This window comes from Notechis scutatus, chromosome 2 (assembly GCF_049901735.1).
Source record: "Notechis scutatus isolate UNSWTSFEM ecotype Mainland chromosome 2, rNotScu1.2, whole genome shotgun sequence".
NCBI classification, from domain to species: Eukaryota; Metazoa; Chordata; class Lepidosauria; order Squamata; family Elapidae; genus Notechis; species Notechis scutatus.
Window position 1 is genome coordinate 100,965,156 of NC_142010.1, and position 15,767 is coordinate 100,980,922.

Below are 15,767 nucleotides of genomic sequence, written 5' to 3' on the forward strand. Positions count from 1 at the left end.
ACATTGGAACTAACGAACTGTGTCATAAAAGGATCACCTAAACCAGTATGTCAAGTTTATCACAAAAAAGTCATTCATGGAAGCCAAACAGCCACTCTAAAGCTTAATTTTATGACCCTGTGAATCCAATAGAACACAGGAAGTAAAGCCTCAGAATAAAACTTAACACAATGTATTTGTTAGAAGTACAATTAAAATTAGTATTTTCATTATTGCTTCAAGTTAAATGAATAAGATGGGTAACATCTGGTGATCATGCCATTCTAACTGCTTTTTTGCAGCTGAATAATTATGGCATAATTTTCTTTCAGAGCCAGTGAAATAGTAAATGAATTAAAACTCCACTCTTTGAAAGTTACCTCTTAATCCCTTAAAAACAAGTAATCATATGTTTAACTTCCATGCATGCAGATTTAAACAACATAGAACAACATAGAAAGTACCTGCTCACATTTCCCCCCACTTAACAGATCTCCAATAGAATAGAATACTTTATTGGCTAAGTGTGATTAGACACACAAAGAATTTGTCTCTGTATTACTGCATTATCCTGCAAATTACCTCGGATTTTTTCCCCTTCCCATCTGAAGAGAACTGCTAAATTATAAAATGGCTGAAGAGAAGGGGAGGAGGGATTTACAATGGCTACATCCCCCCCCCCCCCGGTCAGATATTTTTCTAGCTCTCTCTTTGCTCTCCCATTTCCAAGCAAATGCATTTTTATTTAAACTGGACTTTTATCAAAATTTGTCTTTTTACTGCTCAACCTATATTATCTGTTTTATCCTCTGACTTTTTGACTAATGTTCTTTTTATATATTTTATGTACTTGTCATTTTCATTTCATTGCTAGTTAGCTTAAGCTTGTAAGCAGAATACAAAATGGGAATAAAACGTATGAAAGTACATCAAAAACCTTTCAGAAGTAGTAGAACACAGCTTCCGAGATCTGCAAGTGGTGTCGCATACTGCCAAGAGGCTACCATATGAGGAAAAATTATGTACTGTAAAGATTGCTTTGAGGTGGGAGATACTTCCAATATAATTTACTGGATTCCCTGCATGGATTGCCCCTGTGACTATGTAGGACATATAAGGAGGAAGCTAACCACCAGACTGCAAGAACACAAATGAGTGGTCAGATGACGAGACCTGAACTCATTCAACTCACATTGCAATGAACAAGGACATATATTTAATATTGCAGCTATTAAGATTGTTGGATGAGCAGGTACAAAAACAGCCAGGGAAGTGACTGAAGCCTGGAAAACGGGCCCCTCATCAGTCAACAGGAATGCTGATTTACTTACCAAATACTTAAGAAGGTGAGGGCTTGGAAGCAGAAGGAAGCAGCCACTGACTTAATAGCCAGCCATCAACCCCACAGTCACAGTCCACACACAGGCAGGCACCATATAAATACAACACACAGAGTAGCCCAAAGCACATACTTTACTAGAGAGATGTTCCCTGAGGATGGGCTCCAGCATGAGTTCGAAAGCTCGGAATACTAAACCTCTGGTACTGGTGACCGAACCAGATGAGATCCTGCAACATTATCCTGGACATGTATATTTGCCTTCATTTGTAATAAAACGAATTTCAATTCTCAGAACACCCATTCAACTGTTCTCCACGCATCTAGAAGTTGCCAATATTGGGAAAACAACACTAGCTTAAACATTGGAATATAAATTATATTACAAGTTAATAAGGAAACAGATCATACTTCACCATGATAACTTTTCATAAAAGTGTTGTGTTAGTTGCTTCATGCAACTTTTCAATAATTTTAAATATATATGTACAACTTCTGTTTGCAGGGAAGAGACAAAAGAATATCTAAAAATCCTTAATAATCAAGATAATATCAGCTTGGATGTCATGCATTCGACATCTGCATTGTACAACTAAAGAAAGATGCTCTGGTGATGATTAAAATGATGTGGAGAAAGAAACAAATATCCCAGCTAATGCTAGTTTGCAATGACCAACAGAAGAAATCATTTTTACTTGGTATCAGAAATTCAACTACTCTTTAAATGTATGTCCTGACCCTACAGACACCTTTAATAGATCACAAGACAGTATTATTTGAGGCATTATATCCCCCAATTATATCTATCCATCTCAATACATCTGGCAGGAAAGGCATGCTCTGCTTTTCATTACACCAAGGGTCCCCAATCCCCAGTCCATGGACTGGCACCAGGCTGTGGCATGCCAGAAACCGGATTGCATAAACAAGCGAAGCCCTATCCGTGGGATACAGGTAGCATGCAAAACTATGCCCCCTCCGGTCTGTGGAAAAACCTCTCTGCACGGAACCAGTGGAACCAGCCCAAAAGATTGGGGGCTGCCATATTATGTCATCCGATGGGGCCCAGGAAGATTTTTTTTCTGGCATGATACCCATCTTTGGAACATCAACTCAACAGAAGATTGGATTGGACCCAACCTTGCTGTATTTTGGAAGGTCTTAAAAGATATGATTACATTAAATGTATAGCACACTCTGCAATAGTTACATTGAATTGTTGGCTGTTTGTTTTCTACCTAGGCTGTCAATTATGTGTATATTGTTTTGACTGATATATGCTTTAAGGTGTTTTAACTGTTGTTTACCCATCCAGGAGTACATTAGAGATGGGCAGCCATACAAATTAATCAAGTAATAAATAAATAAATTTGAAGATAAATTTCTAGAGTTCAAGATGTGCCAACAAATAAAGAAAACATTTTCAAGATCACTGATTGAATGGACATCTAAAAACCCAACATAATATTTCCACAAGGTTTATCAGAACCAGTCAGATATAGTATCACATTTTTCTCAAGAGAATAATAGACTCAAGGGAACTTACAGTAGATTTAAAAACAAAGAAGAAACAAAAAGTATCATACTTCTAAACTGCCTAATTGTTAATCATCAATGAAATTACACAACAATTTGTCAAACCTTAGCCATATAAAGGAACAATGAAGATAAAAATTGTCTCAGAAAGCACACAGAAATCACCTTTTTATCCATATCCCTAGATTCAGTAAGGTCTTATTCCTGGATCTTTTGCCTCATATGACCTCTTCCCTTTCTGAACCTGCTCTTGTACAACAGGCTCAAATGCAGGAAGGAGTAGGTAACAATGCCAAAACGTTAAAGGATCAAGACATCTAGCATCAGATGTTCTGCAAACTGTTCTACTAAACTAGTGGCAATAAAAAAACCCTTATTATGACAATTTTGTTTAAAAATGTTGGAGCATCAAAGTTTGCATTCACTCCTTCCTACTTAAAGAAGTCAATGAATAAAGCATAGGCATTGAAAAGCCTGGTACCTAGTACCATCCCATCATCTGAGATAGGCTATTGTAGGAATCAAAACTGAGCCAATGAGATAAATGAAGTACAATTTCAAACAAAATTAAATAAAAATTGTAACTTAAGTCACGAATGATAAAGGAAACAATAAAAACACCATCAAGACTATGTCTGTATGATGTTTCATCTGCCTTGAACTGAAATTGCTATATCAAAAATCAGAATAGGTACTCAGATTGAAACACAATTAAGTGCTTACAACGCAGGTGAGACGAGGCCAAAGATTCAAGGTGGGAATCAATGCTTGAGATATTAAAGGGTAAAAAGAATTTGCTACTTTTTGCTACTTAAAAATGGTTTGTCTGCCAATGAATGGAAAATAACCAGAAAACACGCATTATTCTCAGATACATATCAACACAAGCCGGAGGCCATTATAGAATTGATAAATTCTGGGAGGAAGTAGAAATATGAAAAGCAAATATACTTTTTCACCCATATGCCCATTCTCCAAAGCATTACTATGACAGAGAAAATTTAAGTTAGAAACTGAATTCCATTTTTGTTTTCTTGTCATAGCAATGCATAAGTGGCTTATCACCTCTGCATGGAAACATGTATTTGGGGCCTGTTTTCCATTTTCTATCTGGCAAGTTATTTATATATTTATCTGAATCACATTATCATATTTCATGCAGATTACACTTAAGAGTATTGAATCAATAAGTTAGGTTCTAGTAACAGGATAGCCAAATTTGAACAAACAAGTCCTGTGGATTTTAGAATAAAATGCTATACAACAATAAGCTCTAGTGTCATTAAGTAAACTACCTACCTGCCTATAAAAACTGGATAATTTGATATAGAGAATGAGGTGGCTCCGTATTTAAAGCCAGAATGGCCTCCACAGTTGTGGTATCTATATTTATGGGCTGGACTGGGACAGACCAGAGGCCTGTTTTAATGTTCTGCTCCACATTCAAACATGAATACGTTTAACATGTCATTATTAAAGAGCAGCAACATCTCTAAAGCTTCCTTTGAGGAGCAGAGCTGTTGGAAACTGCATCAATTCCCACTCCCTTGGAAATCATGCTCAGTTTGTCAACTCACTTTGCTTATTCCAGGCAGCGGTATGCTCTGATTCAAAGACAGCCTCTCCGGAGCTTGGTGCTCCTGCATCACTCCATGGCCCCCAGTAAAAGATCCGCCCTGCAAGATTCTCCAGTTTCTGTAGTGCTGACATTTTACTCCTGTTGTTCTTGTTGGAGTCCTGACTATTTATTTCAGCTCCTTAGCTCATGTTTCTCTTAATTTTATCAGTAATTCTTTTGTCATTCCTGGTCTGCTCTCAGAGCAAACACAATCATGCAGCTCAGTCAGGATTTAGGAGAGCTCTCTCTTTGATCATTGCTATTTACCCACTGGTAGAGGCAAGCCGGGTGTTTTTCCTGTCCCAAAATGTGAAGTGGACGCTAAAGGAAGCAACTGGAGAGCAGACACACTTCCAGCAAAGCTCTTTACATTCCCCCTCAGCTGACTGATACAGACATTTGGCTTGAACTGATTGCTCTCAACTTCTAAACAGGACAGAATTTCCAACAAACCCACCTCCCTGGACAAAAGCACACATGTCAGTTCAGCAACAGCTACATAGCTCTCCAGAGCAATCATCCATAAACATGCCAGATTTTCCCAACCCCCCACTATGCCCACAAAGGCTCCACGATAGTCCATTCCATATTGGAAGCTTGATCAGTTATACAGCTGGTTATAGAGGGAGAGCGGCAGACAGATTTGATTAATACACAAAAAGGGAGGCCTGCCAGATCGAGGGTAGCAAAGGCCATGCAATAAGGCTTAAAATAGCTCAGAGATTCTTTGTATCTCATTTGCTCTCAGAGTTGAAGGCAGGGCAAATAACGATCTCATCAGGTAGGGAAGTCTATTTTTAAAAAATATATGTTAATTCTTTAACAGGAACTAGTTTCATAAACAGACATGTTTAAATAATAATAACAGCCCCAAACAAAGAACTGGTGCGACAGATGGGACAAAACCTGGTGCAGCCCATAAAATACAAGTACAAATTAAGAGACTGCCCTAGGTCATATTTCTTTGGGCGCTCTACATTCTAGAGATGGCAATTTGCTTTTCTAAATGCTAAATTTAAATGTAAACAGCTTAACTGCAGTAGGGCTAACCACAACTTTTGGAATATCTAAGCAATTCCAAAGAACTTACAAGGAATTAAACATAAGTATATATCTCTAATGTATGTATGTATCTCTGATCCAGAATGTGCCAACAACTAATCAAATATAAGATGCTATCCTGTTTTTGAAATCAATCTGCTGCTTTGATCATATCCCGAAGCTTTAAAAACCATGCTTAAATAAAGTCATCTATAAAAGAGAAGAATGGGTGGGAGAGGAAGGGAGAGAAAAAGATAAGGTATAAGGCAGGTGTCCCTTTCTAAAAAAACTGCTTACCAATAAGATTCAGATTAAAGATGATAATTAAATATGACAGCAGAAATCTGAAGACCAAACTGATTAAAGGGCCAGGAAAAAAGTCATTAAATCTTTAGCACTCTGAAGTTACGTAAGATATAACTGACCAGCCGACCAAACAAATATATCCACAGAAAAAGTTGGGTCCAAAACTGGAAACTGAATTCAGAGTCACCTTCCCATATATTTTGAGGACTGTTGGGTTTAGAATCCATATTACCACCTCCAGATTACAGAGAGTTAACACACAGTTGATCCAGATTCAGGCTGCAAGATCAGTTCTTCCAATATTCATCTCCAACACAGAATTAGTTTGTAATTAAAAAAAAACCTGCATGGCAAAGCTGCACTTCTTGACAAGGATAGCATGCAGAATGGCAGAGTAGTTTTGTTTTACTGTTTCAGAAAAAAACCCCAAAGGAACAGCCGTGAAGCAAGAAGTGGCTGGGCATGATGCCAACTTTGTTCAAAGAGTTTAAAGGAACAGACACCCAATTTCAGATCTTTACAAACAGACTTAATTTACAACTGCAAGAGGAAATTTTATACAGTACATCCCAATCATTTTACTACAGGGAATAGGCAAACTGCAGAACCAAGTCTCCCCAGCAATATCTACATAGCCGTAGGCCAAACTACAGATCACCCTAACAAATTCTGACAGGAGATAGATTGTTGCAAACTTTTGTTTATGGACTAGTGATTAGAATAACCAAGTAAGAGGATGAAAGAACATGACATGGCTAGAAAATACTTTAAAGTTATATGTGTTAGCAAGCAGTTTCTGGAAACCTTTGTGGCTTGTTTCAACATTAACAAATATACATATTTCAAAATATTACTAAAATCAATTAAGTTATATGGTAATAAAGAATGCTGATAAAATTATTACAGATAAACTGCAAAGCAAATTTAAGATACATGTAGAGAAATATGTGAAATAAGGGAATAACCAATTTCTTAGAATTTGACGTACATGCAGGAAGAGAATTCAAGTGTGTGGATAAACAACAGTAGATACAATTTCTTAGCTGAAAAAATTAGAAATCTTAATTGATTGCATTAAAACAAATGGATTCTCACTTCCAAAAAAGGGGTTAAAATTGTACAGGTGAAGTTTCATTCGTTTTTTTTTAAAAATGATGTATATTCTTGGAAGGTAAATCTTTGGTGGATTCAGCACAAAAGCTCAAAGTATTTTTCTAATGATCATGCTGGAACGAATACATTGAGCTAGAACAGCAGAAAGCAAAGGTTGTATAAGTCAAGAAGTGGGACACAAGTAGGACAAACAGAATAATAATCCTTGAAAAGCTTTGCTTTCTCAGCAAGTCTCTGGTTTCCCATGCTTCTAGAGGGTTGTTTTATTTTATCACTCCAGCTATGGACACACAAGAAGATTAGCAAGAATTTACCTAGAGAAAGACTACTTAAACTGGAACAACTATAATCAGTATTGGTACATGCAAATGCTAATCTTAGACTCTCCCACAAAAATCCTATCAAGAAGGGAATTATGCCAAATATTTTCTAAATTTAGTAAAACTGTTGAAGAACACCACTAATTACTATTTAACACCACATAGTGTTACTTTCATATATTCTGAGGAGGTAAGTATGGATATTATAAAATTTACAAAATACAAAGTTGTTTAAAGAACTGATTATATAAATTAATTAAAATTATGCCCTAATGTATACAAAATTCATCCTCAACTGTACAGCAGGCCTTTTCCTATAGATGGTACAGAAATTATAGTTGGAATTCTGGCAAGAGGGTATAATATGCATTAAACTTACCTTCATGAATCTCAATATAGATTTTAAGAACAAAATACTTGCTACTGCAGAAATTTCTAAATTTCATAGGAATTAGTTTAGTTGGTAATACGTTATCAGAAAGAGTCAATTCTACATCAACTAAATTACCGGGTATTAACCCTACAGAACCTTATCTGTTGCTTGCTAGATGTTAAAGTTTAAACTCCCATAATTTCTCAACCTCTACAATCATGCAGGGTAGAAAGCTGTGGAAATTTATAACTGTAAAATTTATGTGCTGTAAAAACTCTTCATATGCCACAAAGATGAGATTAATTTATCTAGGAGCATGGCATCCCAATGCACAACTATTGCATTTTAAAATTAAAAAAGTCATCTTTAACATTTTTCTCATTAATATAAATCTTCTAATTCAACCAATAATCAATAAAACATTTTAATTATATAAACTGGATATTAAATTCCTCCAAATTAGTTTTTTCTCTAAAACAAAACAATGATCTAGCAGAAAATGGCAAAAAGAATCAGCTTGGAATACTCTAAGAACATAATTGGATTAATTGCAGCCTCTTGTACCATGGAAGTTACAAATGCAACACTGAAAAACATTATCAGAAAATAAGTTAATAAGGTAGTCCACAAATTATAAATCACCATCATTAGAAGAAACAGAATAAATCATAATCGTAAACATTACATAAAAACCAAATAAACACAAGCATTAAATTACATTAAAAACAGCAGGGAAAGACAAGCCTTGCTGAGAGAAGACCTAGCCAACATTTTCCTTTCATTCATTTAAGCATAATAGTAATTAGAATGACATAAATTGATACAGACAACTACCAAGAGTTATCTCACTGAAACTTTGCTGTTGCCTTCATCAGTGAAATGTGATGTAATATGCAAAGAGGATACATTTGGAAGCATGTCTTCCATACAGGTGAAACTCAAAAAATTAGAATATCATGCAAAACTTCATTTATTTCAGTAATGCAACTTAAAAGGTTAAACTAATATATGAGATAGACTCTTTACATGCAAAGCAAGATAGTTCAAGCCGTGATTTGTCATAATTGTGATGACTATGGCTTACAGCTCATGAAAACCCCAAATCCACAATCTCAGAAAATTAGAACATTACATGCAATCAATAAAACAAGGATTGTACATAGAACAATATCGGACCTCTGAAAAGTATAAGCATGCATATGTACTCAGTACTTGGTTTGGGCCCCTTTTGCAGCAATTACTGCCTCAACACGGCGTGGCATGGAAGCTATCAGCCTGTGGCACTGCTGAGGTGTTATGGAAGACCAGGATGCTTCAATAGCGGCCTTCAGCTCTTCTGCATTGTTCGGTCTCATGTCTCTCATCTTTCTCTTGGCAATGCCCCATAGATTCTCTATGGGGTTCAGGTCAGGTGAGTTTGCTGGCCAATCAAGCACAGTAATCCCACGGTCATTGAACCAGGTTTTGGTGCTTTTGGCAGTGTGGGCAGGTGCCAAGTCCTGCTGGAAAATGAAGTCATAAAGCTCGTCTGCGGAAGGAAGCATGAAGTGCTCCAAAATCTCCTGGTAGACGGCTGCATTGACCCTGGACTTAATGAAGCACAGTGGACCAACACCAGCAGATGACATGGCTCCCCAAATCAACACAGACTGTGGAAACTTCACACTGGGCTTCAAGCATCTTGCAGTGTATGCCTCTCCATTCTTCCTCCAGACTCTGGGTCCTTGGTTTCCAACTGAGATGCAAAAGTTGCTCTCATCAGAAAAGAGGACTTTGGACCACTAAGCAAGAGACCAGTTCTGTTTTTCTTTAGCCCAGGTAAGACGCTTCTGACGTTGTTTGTTGTTCAGGAGCAGCTTGACAAGAGGAATACGACATTTGAAGCCCATGTCCAGGATCCGTCTGTTTGTGGTGGCTCTTGATGCACTGACTCCAGCCTCAGTCCACTCCTTGTGAAAGTCCCCAACACTTTTGAATGGCCTTTTCCTGACAATCCTCTCCAGGCTGTGGTCATCCCTGCTGCTTGTGCACCTTTTTCTTCCACACTTTTCCCTTCCACATAACTTTCTATTAATGTGCTTTGATACAGCACTTTGGGAACATCCAACTTCCTTTGCAATAACCTTTTGAGGCTTTCCCTCCTTATGGGGGGGTGTCAATGATGGTTTTCTGCACAACTGTCATGTCAGCAGTCTTTCCCATGATTGTGCTTCCTACTGAACCAGACTGAGAGACCATTTAAAGGCTCAGGAACCCTTTGCAGGTGTTATGGCTTAATTAGCTGATTAGAGTGGGACACTTTGAGCCTAGAATATTGAACCTTTTCACAATATTCTAATTTTCTGAGATTGTGGATTTGGGGTTTTCATGAGCTGTAAGCCATAATCATCTCAATTATGACAGATCACGGCTTGAACTATCTTGCTTTGCATGTAATGAGTCTATCTCGTATATTAGGTTCACCTGTTAAGTTGCATTACTAAATAAATGAACTTTTGCACGATATTCTAATTTTTTGAGTTTCACCTGTATATCAAGTCATGAATATCCACACGTACCATTAACTGCAGAGATGGCAAAATCAGCCATTTGTTTTTATATTTTATGCATGACAAATCTAAGTTTAAGAAAATATCTTTAAAGAAAATTTAAGAAGCACTTTTGAATTTGTTACTTACTAATGTCCAGTGATTGAATAAGACTGGAGTACAAAGCTATAAATGTCATCTTAATATACTATGATATTCCAAATAAAGGTTTCTGCACAGCATATCAAACTACTTTCAGAAACACATGAAGTCTTACTGGAAGTTTTAATAGTAGGATATAATTTTTTTCAATTTAGTTTTAAAAATGCTAACTTATATGTAAGCACTAGTGAAGTGTCCAAATGGTTTTATCAGCTTACAATATGACTTTAGCAAATAAATTAACTAGTAATGCAGTATTGCTTTAGAATTCAGAGATTTGGTGAAAACACATGGAACTCCAATTCTAAACTAAGGCTTTAATTTTTTTTAAAGTTACCTAAAACAAAGTTAAGAATGATTACTTACCCTAAAACTTTTTAGAAATACTTATCCAAAGCATACATTTGCAATATCAAGTGCTGCAGTGATTCAACATAAAAGGAACCTGAGATGAAAATTTGCAAGTCGGAGTGCTTTGTCTTCTATTCAGTTGTTTAAATCTGATTTTTAAAGTCACTAGCGTACTAAAATTAAGGATAATCTAGCTTCAAAGATCTGATAATGAGAAGCATATTCAATACTAGTCAGAACACCACAAACCAAAATGTATATGGCACTTGGTTTACTGTTATGCATTCCTTTAATGGTGTATTGTTCTGTAAGAAGTAGCTTGCTGTAGTTTATCTGCTTTTCTATAAATATTTGGAATCATTATTATAATTTAGAACATACTGCACCTAACCATCACTGTTGCTTACCTGCAAACTTAAATAATAAATTTTGAATAGTTAATCCAGATTTGCAAATACATCAATAAACAGCTGTATCCTTTCCTGAAACAGGTCTGCAAAGTTTTTAGAATTTATCAGAATCTAAACAAGCTACTTACACCATAAGGCAGAACAGCTCACAATAACAAAAATACATTTACACTTATTACAATAATTTGCAACATAAGAAATCAGAAAACCTATGTTTTGTTTTTGTGGTATGTTTCTGTATGTTGTATCTTTTCTCTTTATGATTCTGAAGTATAGGAAGGAGCAGGAAACTATTTTTTTTGCTGACTGATGAGGAAGGGTTCAATTCCAAGCTGGACTAATCCAATTTGTAGCCTCACTCAACATTCAATGCCCACATAGCTTTGTCAAGTTTACATATTAAACAAAACCATTATTTGTTCTTAAAAGTAAAATTCAGCCTGCCAGGCTGCAGTGCTAACCAATAGCTTACTTCCTGAACTTTCTGTTCCTTGTTTGCACTTTACCTTTTTTCTAAGAATATACTTGTAAGATTATATTTTGGCCCTTGCAGTCACATTAATCTATTTACTTTTCTCAGCATGAATATTTTCTAATATATCAGCATATTTGACATCTTTGGAATGAACATTTCCACTAACTGTAAATATCTGAAGTCGCTCAATATTTAGTAGAAATTATTTTATTCTCTCAATGTTTCTACTGTGCTAATGATTGATGGTGAAAAATATGTTATTTATATATCGACAGAGGGAATCATCATTTTCTCTCTGTCTCCAATAACTATGTTAATATTAAGCAAAGAGCAACAACAAAAATAAATATATCCTCCAAAGCTTGTCTCATTAAAAGAGGAAAGGAGAGGGTTGAGTGAAGAGGGTGTCCTCGGGGAAAAGCAATCTTCAATAGAATAGTATGCTTGGAAATAATGTATAATATCTCCCTCTAGTGGCTGGACCATATAGAACAGGACTAAAGTATAGTAGTTTGTAACTATAGTAAGAGCAACATATCCTCCTACAAACCTACAACAAATGTTTTAATCTTTTCATCAAAGATGCTGAATCAAGACTTGGGAGGAACACAGTTTGTATTTAATAGTGTTCTGGATAAATAACTTTAATTATATTTACTAATTAATTTCAAGCTTTTAATAAAGCTTAAATAGTATGTAAATATAGTGTTATGTACAAATTGGATAATGTAGTGAAAGGACTATGTTTCACTCTTTCCATGTATTTGAAGTGGACCCAGAGACTGTTGGAAATTATGTGAAAGTCAATATGAATATTACATTTATAATTATTTCCTAGTTAGATGTGCTCAGGGTACCATATGTAGCACTGTTTTCTCATAATAATCCCATGAAGTTGGGTTCTCAGTCTCTATAGCTTAAGAGGAATAACTAACCGAAAACTATCCAGTGAATTTCTATGACGAAGGATAGATTTAAATCTAGGTCTCCCTAGTTGTAGTCTAATGCATTAACCATTTACACCGCATTGTCTTGCCAATCTTCTATATCAACGTTCCTCAATCTTTTTGGCACCAGGGACCAGTTTCGTGGAAGAACTTTTTTCCATGGACTGGGAGTGGTGGTGTTATTTTGGTTACACTTGCTTACCCGCCACTCACCTCCACCTGTGTGACCCGCTTCCTAACAGGCCACAAACGGATACCAGTCTGTAATCCAGAAGTATTCTATACGAATACTGAAGTATACAAATTCTTCAACTGTTTAACATTCTGCAATACTTCCTCATATAGTTGTATTTATTCTAGCATTACACTGACAATTTCAAGATAACATAATTATACTGTTGAAAAATCCACATCAGTTATGCTATATATAAATATTCCTAAATTAGTTTATGACCTTAAGTTAAACAAGGTATTTTCGGTGGACCTTGGTGCCGGAAAACTTGCCTGTATAGTATTTTTGGTATAATATATATCCGTATATAAACTAAAAATAATCTGCACTGTATCACATTTGTATACAGAAAAAAAATCAAGAGTTGTATAAGGCAGCTTTAATTCTTCTGGAAGTCATATACGTATTTTCATTTATTCCATCTGCTTTCTAAGTGTGCTGGGTAGCTGAGGGGAGAGTGGGGGAGAGCTGTTTGTTTTGAACTCACATGAAAATATATTGAATAGAGATGATCCACAATAAAGGAAGCACTTCCCCAAAACTCACTGAAAGATAAAACATTTGTTTTAGGAAAGTAGCACCTTTTTTCCTCTTTGAATTGTTATTATCTTAAAGCCATTGCTTCTTAAATTATGTAATTTCTGTTTCAGTATGCTAATACTGTAATTACAAACTACTCCTTTTTCCAGAGAAACTTGATTTAATATTACATATTTCTGAATAAAACTAAAATTTCAGTCTATTTCTTTACTGCAATATTTTTGCAATCACAATGGAACTGCTCCTGTATTCAATGTTCAAATATGAACATTCAAATATCAAATCAATATCAAATATCAAATTCTTGGTTTGCAGAAAGGAGATTCACAGAAAGTAGATCACTTCTATTGATAGATATCTGATAGCTTGCAGCAGCTCTGAAAGTTTATAATTTCAGCTGTTTTAACTACTTCAAAATTTCTGAAATGAAACAGTAGGGATGGCAGTGGTAACCAAATTGGTTTTTCGTGTGGAAAGATAATTCAGCAATCCAGGTGAACTTCTAGACTCAAAATTCTTTAATGTTAAGTCTTTTACACTAACTTTAGCTAGTGAATCTCAGGGTTATTAAAAACAAAGGCGATCCACAAAGTCATCTCTGGGCCTAATGAAGTCTCCAGAGCCATTAGCACTTGCCTCCCAATCATCTGTACTGATATTATAAAAAAGGTGGGATTAAGATTTTTAATTTCTATGTTTGCTACCTTCCGCTTTCAGAAAGAATACCCAGAGAACAGTTCACTGCTGTAAAGTTTTAGTTCCTTAAACTGGTTGTTGCAAAACAGTAAACATCCCATATCTCCATTAAAGAATGTAAAGCTGAATTAGTAATATTTCCAACCTAGCAAAAGAGCGAGGCCACAGAGGCCAACAAGATAAGAACACGATGACAAGATATAGTAAGCTGAACTGAGTGGCACTGTACAAAACAAGAGGCCTACCTTTAAAAAAAACAACCCAATTCTGTGGAAACCCAAAGGCAGCCAGTTCCCAAAACTATTCTTCACCTTCCTAAACTCCTTTGCTGGGCCCAGATTAGATCTGCCTCATGGTAGTGTGGAAATTTCCAATCAAACCTCCCACCCAGAACATTACGATCACCATCACCCATTCCTAGATAATGCTATGATACAGTTCCTTTGGCCTCCTCACAAACATCAGGCCTACCCTCACATGACCAGGCAACCTGTTACTCCTCCTCACCTCCAGCATCCATCTTGCCAGCCTGGAATGTGGCTTCTCTGCACTTGCCTACGGCTCCCCAGAAGGGTCAATCCACACTAACTGCTTGCTGGGGTTCTTATGAAACCAACCTTCAGGAGCGAGGAGGGAAACTCAGAGAGAGGGCACACAAAATGAGATGGACCATATCCCCCCCTGACGCCATATTTCTTTGCTTCACCACATATTTCTAAGAAATCTAAGCTAAAATGCACTGACTTCTAGCTCTCATGTAGATTAGAAAGAAGAGTGTGACCCAACTCATCATACATGCCTACATATATGCACTTTAACAGACTGTTTCTGTTTGGATGAGAAAACGGGATGGATTTCTTCATAATTAGAAGCACCTGTAATTGATTAGCATGTTAATTGTTTAATTTGGCCAGCTAAAGCAGGGGTCCCCAACTGGCACCGGGCCACAGCTTGCCAGAAACCAGGCCGTGCAAACAAGTGAAGTTCTATCTGCAGAATGCAAGCAGCATGAGAAATCACACCCCCTCTGGTCTGTGGAAAATCTTCTTTCCTTGGAACCAGTCCTTGGTACCCAAAAGGTTGGGGGCCACTGACATTATAGCAATGTTTTTCAGCAATGTCAGGAATTTCAACTGCACAGAGAACAAATGCAGTGATTTAGGGAAACCAGATTCAAATTTTCATGAAGATATATAAGCTAGATGTAACTCACATAATTATTGTAAAGATACATGGAAGCCCTATACATTAGGTCTTAAGTGCTTAAAGAAAAGGAGAAAGAGATGGCTTTAGCTAGCTTTGATAAACATTGGTTACCAAAATCCACTCTCAAATGTATTTGGATTCATTACCAGTTTTTATCCCAGCCCAAATGTTTTTTCACTCCTAATTTCAAAACTTGTCTCAATTTTTTGAAGATGTATCACCTTCAGCGTGTGAACTAACACTTCTGAGTTCACTTAAAAGAGTCATGTTAATGGTTTCATTATTTATTGTGACTTCTTTGGGACAAAATTTTGGAAGTTTTTTAATGAACTCTCCAGTTATTTGTTTAGAATCTTCATTTTTACATGTTTGAATTGGCACTGGAATATCCAAAGGTTGCATTCTCTTTATTCTTGGTGTTTTGATTTTGCATTTTGTCAATATATAAATTCCTTTTAAAGCCAAACAATCCATAATAAGACACTTGAATGTTGCCTCAATAGCAGCTAACAGCAGCATCGATTTTCATCTTAAATACTCACAATGACCCCATTATAAAGTTGTTATTTCATGATTTGATCAACATCTGTCATAA

The 15,767-nt window shown here is 36.2% G+C and overlaps 1 protein-coding gene across 7 annotated transcripts in view; it reads right to left on the reverse strand.

Moving 5' to 3' along the window:
- PRKACA (protein kinase cAMP-activated catalytic subunit alpha) overlaps positions 1 to 15,767 on the reverse strand; it is a 66,938-nt gene that overhangs the window by 43,513 nt on the left and 7,658 nt on the right. The window contains exon 1 of one of the 7 annotated variants that reach the window (XM_087955573.1): positions 6,007 to 6,273. The exons of 4 other annotated variants lie outside the window; for them this stretch is intronic. In XM_087955573.1, the coding sequence (XP_087811699.1) occupies positions 6,007 to 6,046 (40 nt within the window). In that variant the 5' untranslated portion in view covers positions 6,047 to 6,273. Of the gene's footprint in view, positions 1 to 4,431; positions 6,274 to 15,767 lie in introns of those variants that run through there. 2 more of the 7 variants (XM_087955576.1, XM_087955568.1) reach the window with 2 other exon arrangements.